Source organism: Sorghum bicolor, chromosome 6 (genome assembly GCF_000003195.3).
Source record: "Sorghum bicolor cultivar BTx623 chromosome 6, Sorghum_bicolor_NCBIv3, whole genome shotgun sequence".
Classification (NCBI taxonomy): domain Eukaryota; kingdom Viridiplantae; phylum Streptophyta; class Magnoliopsida; order Poales; family Poaceae; genus Sorghum; species Sorghum bicolor.
Window position 1 is genome coordinate 48,111,476 of NC_012875.2, and position 9,227 is coordinate 48,120,702.

The 9,227-nt window shown below is 39.2% G+C and overlaps 1 protein-coding gene across 1 annotated transcript; it reads right to left on the bottom strand.

Annotated features, from left to right (window-relative positions):
* LOC8058672 (heavy metal-associated isoprenylated plant protein 16) lies at positions 8,054-8,956 on the bottom strand. Its single transcript, XM_002447953.2, has 3 exons — positions 8,770-8,956; positions 8,552-8,630; positions 8,054-8,462 (listed from the first exon to the last, which is right to left on the bottom strand). The coding sequence occupies exons 1-3, from the start codon at positions 8,773-8,775 to the stop codon at positions 8,161-8,163; spliced, it is 387 nt and encodes a 128-aa protein (XP_002447998.1). The 5' UTR covers positions 8,776-8,956; the 3' UTR covers positions 8,054-8,160.

Consider the following 9,227-nt stretch of genomic DNA (forward strand, 5'->3'; position numbering starts at 1 on the left):
TCCTAAGGCCTTGTCGGTGAAAAATTTTGGTTTTAACTATCGTAGCACTTTCGTTTGAATTTGATAATTATTATCCAATTATAGACTAACTAGATTTAAAAGATTCGTCTCGTAAATTACAGACAAACTGTATAAGTAGTTATTTTTTATCTATATTTAATGTTCAATGTATGTGTCTAAAGATTCGATGTGACAAGGAATATTGAAATTTTTTTAAACTAAACCAGGCCTAAACCGTGTATCCATTTCCAAATCCGTTTTGATCATGATGTTATTTATAATTAATGGAATAAAATAAGATCAAACATGATTATATTTTGATTTTTTATTAAAAAGTTAGTATTTTTATTTAGAAATACAATTTTCTATTTTGCTTGAAATAATTTTCTTTATTCTCATGACACATTTTGTGCTACCTCTTCAACGTAAATGTGGTGTAAAAATAGCCTTTTTTTAACACCAACCATTAAATAAGCCAAAACATAAGCAGCTGTTTTACCTAACGTTTTTCAGAACAACTTTTGCTCCTCTAGAAGAGCTGTTCCTTAAGAGGAGCCAGCCAGAGCCCTGCCAGATAGGCTTTTAATAGACTTGCTGAAGTCCGTACAGGAGTACTACTAAATAACGGACAATTGAAATTAAAAGGGAAGAGATAATGTAGAGGTTTCGTGACTATTGCATTGTGTGCTCATCACAAAATGGCGAGCACAGCCTCAGTACATTACGAAACGGATTCCATGGATTAAAGGCCAAATTCACGTGTTCAGTTGTGTAATCTAAATTCAAAGTTTGTTTATTTTTTGGATAACCAAAATTCACCGTTGCTTTTTCTTAAAAAAGAAAATTTTCACAGTTGCTTGGAGGCAACGAACCAAAGGAGGCAAGACCCAGCCCAAATTCATGGGTGAAGTTTCGGGTTCCAATGTTATATGGGCCAAAACCTAAAAGCCCATCTGATCAGTACCCTATAGCCGGAAAAGGCCTTCTGAATCTATAAAAAAAATGGACCAAATTAAGCTAACCACACTTGCGCCATCAAATCCATCGCCCCTCCTTACTTATTATAGCTATAATAAATGGACGATCTATATAAAAAAAGCTGAAGGGTCGAATTTCACCAAAACTAAATTTAATCACATGTTTGTTTCTTAAGCACTGCGCTTGCCGTTTGATTGATTTTAGTTTTGGTGGAATTCGTCTATTTTAGCTTAACCCAACTTAGTACCACTAAGGATTTATTTGGTTTCATGGATATCCATGGACAGGAAATAGACTGTTCATATTTTGAAAGAGATAATTCATTGTGTGTCCCTTAAAAAGATGGTCGACCCATATTTCTTCGATGTCATTTTCGTCAAATGGGTATTAAGACCCTAGCTAGCACGATTTGTAGTTACCGAGTTGCTCACTGCCCACCTAGCGTACAATCCGTTAGCGACGAAGTGATCACCACCGCCAGTATGGCGTTTCACGTTTGGTGTTGAAAAACTCATCATCGATGTGGCATGCGATCCATCGGTGATGATCAAATCATCACCATGGCGTTTGATCCCGCGATGATAAAAATAATGGTTAGCTCTAGCCAATGCTCCATTGCTGACAAGAATGTCTAGAAACATAAGAATGTTATAAGCAAACCAAGTTGATTATCCAGGGTAGCTAGTAAAATATACTCTCTCCATCCTAAATTATAAGCCATTCCAAAAATCTTAAAGAATCAAAACATCTCAAATTTAACCAAATTTATATGATAAGATAATAACATTTATGATACCAACTAAGTATCATTAGATTATTTATTAATTATATTTTCATAACATAACTATTTGATGTCATAAATATTTGTAATTATTTCTATAATTTTAGTCAAACTTAAAATACTTTGACTTTTCAAAATTTTTAAAATAACTTATAATTTGGGATTGAGGGAGTACTTTTTTTGCCCTCTAGGTCGAAGAGATCGATCAGATATTCAGATGCTGCTGCCTGTGCTCGATCGTTCCGTGCCCTACATGATGGTGCACCACGGATCCTCGTCGGCGCAAGGGTCTTCGATGGGGTAGCAGTGGCCGGCGTACGGGCGGACGACGCCCGGTCCTGCTGGGCAGTAGTAGCCGGGATGGTAGGGGTACCACCACTGCGGCGGCCACCCGGCCACGGGATCAGGATCGCTACTGCTGGCGGCCGTCTCGTCTGCCGGCTTCGTCGGCGACCGCCTCCACCTTCACGATGTCCGCCCTGCCCACCTTCACCTTCTTCCGCAGGCAGCTCGTCAGGCAGGTGGCGTCGACGCCGTCGCCGACCACCACGAGCTGGTCCTTGTCCTCCCCCTCGATCCCCACGGACTGCACACCTGCATGCATGCGCAACCAATACGTCACAGTACATGCATATCGACACGATCAGTTGCTCTCTCTGCAGCCCCAACCATGAGAGGCAGGCTGGTCGTTCAGATGGGTCGTCTCTTGCAGGTTGCAGGATATGCATGGCCAGTAGTAGTAGGCAGTGCTTACCATATGTCGAGCAAGCAAGAGCCAGAGCGCTTTTCCGGCACTTGTCACAGGTCATCTGCACCTTGATCACAATCCTTTGCTGGAAAAGGAAAATTTGCACAAGAAGGTGTTTCAGTTAATTAGAGGCACAAAAATGGAGCTAGTCAGCTAGATGCCGTGGTCCATGGAAGAGAGAAACTCCTTCCTGGCAGGAAAAAAAAATGTTACCTTCATATTTTGTTATACTCTGTTGATAATTTCCAATGTGAGTTTCTCTGTGGTCTGACAACTCGATCGGAAACTTGAAGGAACTCAAGAGTTTGTTTTGGGAAGAGAGGATCCCTTATCCAACTTATATACAACTAGGACTAGGATAGCTACGACCGTAGGCCCCAGGAATGTACTTTTACTACTTTATACGGCCCCACTAAGAGTAATACCCAGTGCTGAGAAGATTCCTGGCAATTTATATCTAGAAGAGATCTGAACCAAATTAAACAACCGAGTAGCCTTTTTCTATATACATGCCGTGTTGCTAAGCTTAATTAGTTTAAGAATTGACGTTGAGGAACTCTTCATGGTCACTGCACTTTTCTGAATGCGTGTTTGATTACTTTCATTCAGTGGAATAGTGCTGATTGTTGATTCTTTGGTTTGCAATGAGGTGTATGTTGTGGAATTTGATGCATATAGTTGTTTAAACAAACCTTGGCGCTTGACTACGACTTGAATGTTTGACATGTTAGCTGAGATATAATTGTAGGTGTGGAGCTTCAGAAACAGAAAGAAAGAAACAGGTGGTACCGTAGGCTACACACTGGATTCTTGACAGTTAATTTGTCATGACGTGATTGTAATTGGGTTGTTTAACTACAATATTTGGTACTAAAGCAACACTGATTGCGCATGAGGATTTCTTTCAAATCAAATTATATCTGAGGTCGTTTCAGTATTCTCTCGGTCTCCACCAGAGGAACCCCCATTGTTCACCACAAATCCTATTCATTCGTCATCACATAGGAAGTTGGCAACAAGGAACTTACGAGGAAAGAAGAACTTAATGCAAAGTGAAAGAATTATTACCTTTTTACACGTACTCATGGAGCAATTAGACGCTCCTTTTTTTCCCCATGAAACCAAATCTACAGCACTGAGCTCTTCATTATTAGTGCGCTAAGCACACGCTTTCTGTTAACGCTTAGGGCCTGTTTAGATTGGAGATGAAAATTTTTTGGGTGTCACATCGAATGTGTCGGAAGGATGTCGGGAGGGGTTTTTAGATACTAATAAAAAAACAAATTACATAACTCGTTAGAAAACTGAAAGACAAATCTATTAAGTATAAATAATCTATCATTAGCACATGTGGGTTACTGTAGCACTTAAGGCTAATCATGGAGTAACTAGGCTTAAAAGATTCGTCTCGCGATTTTCAACCAAACTGTGTAATTAGTTTATTTTTTTATGTACATTTAATGTTTCATGCATGTGTCCAAAGATTCGATGGGATAGATGAAAAAATTTTGGGTAGGGAACTAAACAGGGCCTTAGGTGCCGGGAAATGTACAAAGTTACTTTCAGAAGCTGCACTGCACAATCTGAACATACTAACCGAGGTGTAAACCCGTTCGTTCCAAAGCGATCCTTACGTTGAATTCCACTTGCTATTTTAATAAAATTACTTGACCATATAGATTAATCTTGATCGTTTCATTCTGTCTTGAAGTAGATATGTATGATGGTGATTTGGTCAACACCCGATCCTCAAAAGGCACATGGCCCTGACCCCTGAGCTCATACGACCATTTTTGTAATAATGGTTGAAATTTCTAGTGAGCTGTATCTTTCAGTCTATTTGGCAACCACACGTTGCTTCGGCCAGTCTTATTAGAAAGTAGGACGATCGCGAAGTGAAACATTTCACTATCATATATGGGAAAGAATAATACTACTTTGATTTGAAATGAAATTTGGTGGGGAATCTCTCCCCCCCGTTGCATCAAAAAAAAAATATATATATATGGGAAAGAAGTTGTTTCAGAGAGAAGGAACTGTGTGTGTACACAATAAATGGAAGGAGGTGCAGTCCTCGTTAGTTACTATTACTAAGAACAATTTTAACATTTATTTGCCAAGGTGTTCACGGCGCAATGGCAAAGGCCATTGGTTGGGGGGCTCCCACCCAGGGTTCAAATTCTGGGTGCGGCACTTTATTCTGGATTTATTCTAGGATTTTCCGGCGCTATGCATTAAGTGGTAGGCGACGTGCCCGTCGACAGCGAGGCGCCTGTGGTGACTTCGTGAACTTTAAGATTTGCCGGCTCAGTCCTTCGAAAGGTGATCATAGGGGTAGGGTTTGCGTACGTGTGTTCATAGGGGTGAGTGTGCGTGCGTGTTGAGTGTCTGTGTTGTACTGTGTAATCTCAAAAAAAAAATTTAACATTTATTTTCTTAAAACATTCAGACATATTCTGCTAAAATCATTTCAAATGGAACATTCAAAGAAAATCTAGGGAGGAGCCCCAAAGAGAATAATTTCATGTGAAAAAAGTAGCATGTAGCAATCTTACTATTATTAACTCGAGGCTCGCAATTATGTCTTCATGTTAATTCTCACGAGACGTGATAGGAACATAGATAAGTTCAAGAAATTCTCATAAACAATATATCTTAGACTTAATCAACGTGACAACGTTGATGATAATAAATCTATTTTGTACTTAAAAGATTACCCCATTTCCATTATAAAAACAACACAAAGTAGCCTCTAAAACTGCATGTAAAGTATCCACATATGCTATTAATGAAACATAATCTAAAGTAACCTCAACACCCAATCCTGAATAAAGGGAATACAGCCCTGAGCTGATACGACCATTTTGTAATAATGGTTGAACTTTCTAATGAGCTGTATCTTTCGTCTTTCAATTTATTTGGCAACTACAAGTTGGTTCGGTCACTCTTTACTACTCCCTTCATTCTAAATTATAAGTCATTCCAAAAATCTTGCAAAATCAAAATATTTCAAGTTTAACCAAAATTTGAGACGGATGGAGTAGAAAGTAAAGTAGGATGAATGGACAATCGCAAAGTGAAACACTTCACTGTATCTATATGGGAAAAGTTCTTGTCTCATAGAAAAGGAACTGCATGGACATCTGATTTTGGTTTTAGATATTTGGTATATAACAAATGGTAGGAGAAATCCTAGTTAGTTACTAAAAATGATTTAACATTTTTTTCTTAACTCGCGCAGACATATTCTACTCTTGCAAATATAACATTCAAAGAAAATCTAGGAAATAGCTACAAAGAGGAGAAATATTCATATGAAAAAATAGCATGTAGCAATTTTACTATTACTAAGTAGAAGCCTCCACGTTAATCTTCATGAGACAAGCTAGAAACATATGTAAATTCATGAAATTCTCACAAAAATCAATCCCGAAAACTTAATCAACCTTGATGATAATAGCCATGGAGTCAATTTTGTTTTTCAAAAGATTGCCCACCATTCCCATTATGAAAAACAACACAAAATAACCTCTAAATTAAAATTGCATACAAATTATCCACTTATGCCATTATGAGACTTAATCTAAAGTAACCCCCAAATTTGCATCTAGATTATCCACCATCCTATTATTCTAATAATCTAAATAACCCGCATGAAATATCATAGTACTTCAACCATTATTCAAATAAACTAAAATATCCCCTCAAATCATCTAAAATAACAATGTAAGGAATTATGAAAATTATTCAACAACTATAAATTATTTCTATACATGCTTATAATTACCCAATTCTATTACTATTACTATTAAAAAATAATTTAAATTAAACATACATGTTGTTCTGTCATGCTACTTTGTTTTATTGTAAATATATTATTAGTATAATTATTTTATAATGATTGTATGTTTTAAAACAAGTGTCTACTTCCAAAAAGAAAAAAGCAAACACCCGTTTACCAAAAACAGGAGGCAATGCTGATCGATGGTGAGTGGGGAGGTGTGGGAGCAGAAAATGAGTGGAGAGTGTGTCCACGCATCTAACTCTTTTTTTTACGGGAGATGATAGATATGCAGCGGCAGGACAATGAGTGGACAAGAAATTTTTCTTGTTTTCTTATTATTGCTGTGGCCGGCGCTCAGGACAAACTTCAAACTCCCCAGCAACAATCTTTAGGGAGTATGTCTAGTGGAAGAGCACATGTTAAATTGTTGATAGACTAGCTAGTCAAGCCCTCCTGATTATATCCTAAAATAGAATAGAAAAAAGATATACCTCCGGATAAAATAAGTGATGTTTACTGGGTGGTTATTGATTCCTGATCAGAATTTGGGGGTTCTGGGAAACGATGACGAGTGACTGCTTCTGTATAAACTGTAAGAGCTTTTTACCTACATGGCCTCAAAAAAAATGCTTCATCTTTGTATAGCCTCTTTTTTTCTTTGAACTCACATGTATGGTCTCAAAACAAAATTTTCTTCCTTCTATGATTTTCTATCCGTTTTTGACACTTGACGGTATTAATGCAAAGTTTTAAAAAATAACAGTATTTTGCTTTGAAAAAACAAAAATAATATATTAAAAAAAATAATTTTTTGCTTTCAAAGCAAAAAAAAAATATTTTGTGTTTTTTCTGTCAGGGGTAAAAAGGTCGTTTTACTCTTAACTTGACACCGTTAAATGTTAAAAATGGATGAAAGGCTATAGGAGGAAGAAAATTTTGTTTTGATGCCATACAGATGAGTTAAAAAAAGGCTATAGAATGAAGATGCATTTTTTTAAGGCCGTACAGGTAAAAAGCTCAAACTGTAATCTGATTGGTCATCTGCTTCACTTGTGAACATTGAACATCACCAACTTAATTAAGGGAGTGTTTAGTTCCTCTTTTATCGTAAAAAATTCTGAGTTTTGGTTCATCATTTTACATAACGGAACTAAGCACCATGCAAAAATTTTAGCAAAATTCTTGACATTCTTCATTTTTAATTTTGGCCTTAAGAGACAAAAAAAAACTCAAAAAGAACCTCAAGGTGCTATAATAAGAACAATAAAATTTACATTTTAAATGAAACTAAACATAATCCTAAAAATTTGATATTTTATCTTTTCTTATTCTGAAATAGTTGACATTTTATATTTTGTATTTTATTATTTCGAAGTAGTTAATATTTTACATTTTGTATTCTATCTCAAACTAAACAGACCCTAAGATAACGAAACCAACACGACATAGGCCAGCTGTGTGGAAACGGCATTATTGCGACTTTCTCCACCTTTTGTCAAATGATCCATCCATCATGGTTGATGTTGGTGGGTGACGTCAGTTTCTTTGTGACAGATGACGTCAGTAACTTAGCCCTTCGAAAGTCGTTGGACTTTCAGTTCTCCTTGCAGCTAATGATGATCTAATCACAATGGGATCACGGATTGAATCGTGCCGAAGCAACTGAAAGTCCTTGGGACTTTCAACACGTGCACGCTTCACGTACAAGCTACCAACTGAGAAATGGAGATGCAGAATAAAGCCAGTTGAAACCGTAAACAAAGGCTCCGCAAATTCAACTTTATTTTGCACAAATCCTTGAATTGCTGACAAATACAGGTCTACCTATATGACAAAATCGATCTCAATTATTTATGTCAGCTGTTTTAGTTACATGATGGGGCAACCGCTCGGCTCCTCGCAGACGACCATCGGCGGCGGGTGGCGGTAGTAGTGGTAGCCTCCGGGATAGCAATGCGGCGGCGGGTGCACGGCCACGGGCTGCGGCGGCTTGGGCTCCTCCGGCTTCTTCTTCTCCTCGGGCTTCTTGTCCTTCACTTCCTCCACCTGCAGGATCTCGGCGTGGCCGACCTTCCTGCGCAGGCAGCTGACCAGCCTGACCGGGTCGACGCCGTCGCCGACCACCTCCAGCTTCTCCCTCGCGTCGCCGGTGATCGCCATCGATATCACCCCTGTGCGCAGACGCAGAGCACTGTTATTAGCTAACACTCATGGCCACCTTTTGCTAGCTAGTACGGGCCAAAGACAACTGACGGCGTACCATCTGCTCTGGCGGCAAGCGTCATGGCTTTGGACCGGCTCCTCTCGCACGGCATGCTCACCTTGATCACCATCTTTTGCTGCAAGCGGCAACCACACGATGCAGTTCAGAAGCAAGAGAGCATCGCAAATCAATTTCAGAGCTCTGAAAAAAAAAAACTGAAGCAGAGAGAGGTTTCTGAAATGATCGAAGGAACTGTCCAGCCCCTGCTGCTTTACCTTCATTGCCCGCTGGCGGTGATCTCTCCGAAACCGACGAGAAAATTGGCAAAAACCTCTCGCGACAGATCGGTGGATCCCTTGAGGCGAATTGGGTGGCTGGTTATTGCTAAATGCTAACTGATGGAGCTTTCTTGTGACTTTTGAGGTTTGACTGGCCGGCGCCGGGCTCTTATATAGAGTGGGAGGGAGGGAAAAGGGGGAGAGAACGAACGCTGGTGTCAGTAGCGGACGAATCACCATCAACTGACTGAGACGCGTAATTGGCGATGGTTAGCGTGTGAGATCCGAGGCGGGCAAATTGTTATCGTCAAATGGCCTGGCATGTGCGCTTCTCCGAAGGCGCGCTGGCCCGTCCGTTTACTAGCTGCAAGTTGCTGAACTTGAACCACACCAGCGAAACAGGAATGCAATAGGTACTTTCGAACTAAAAGAAGACTAATATGATGGCAGTACCA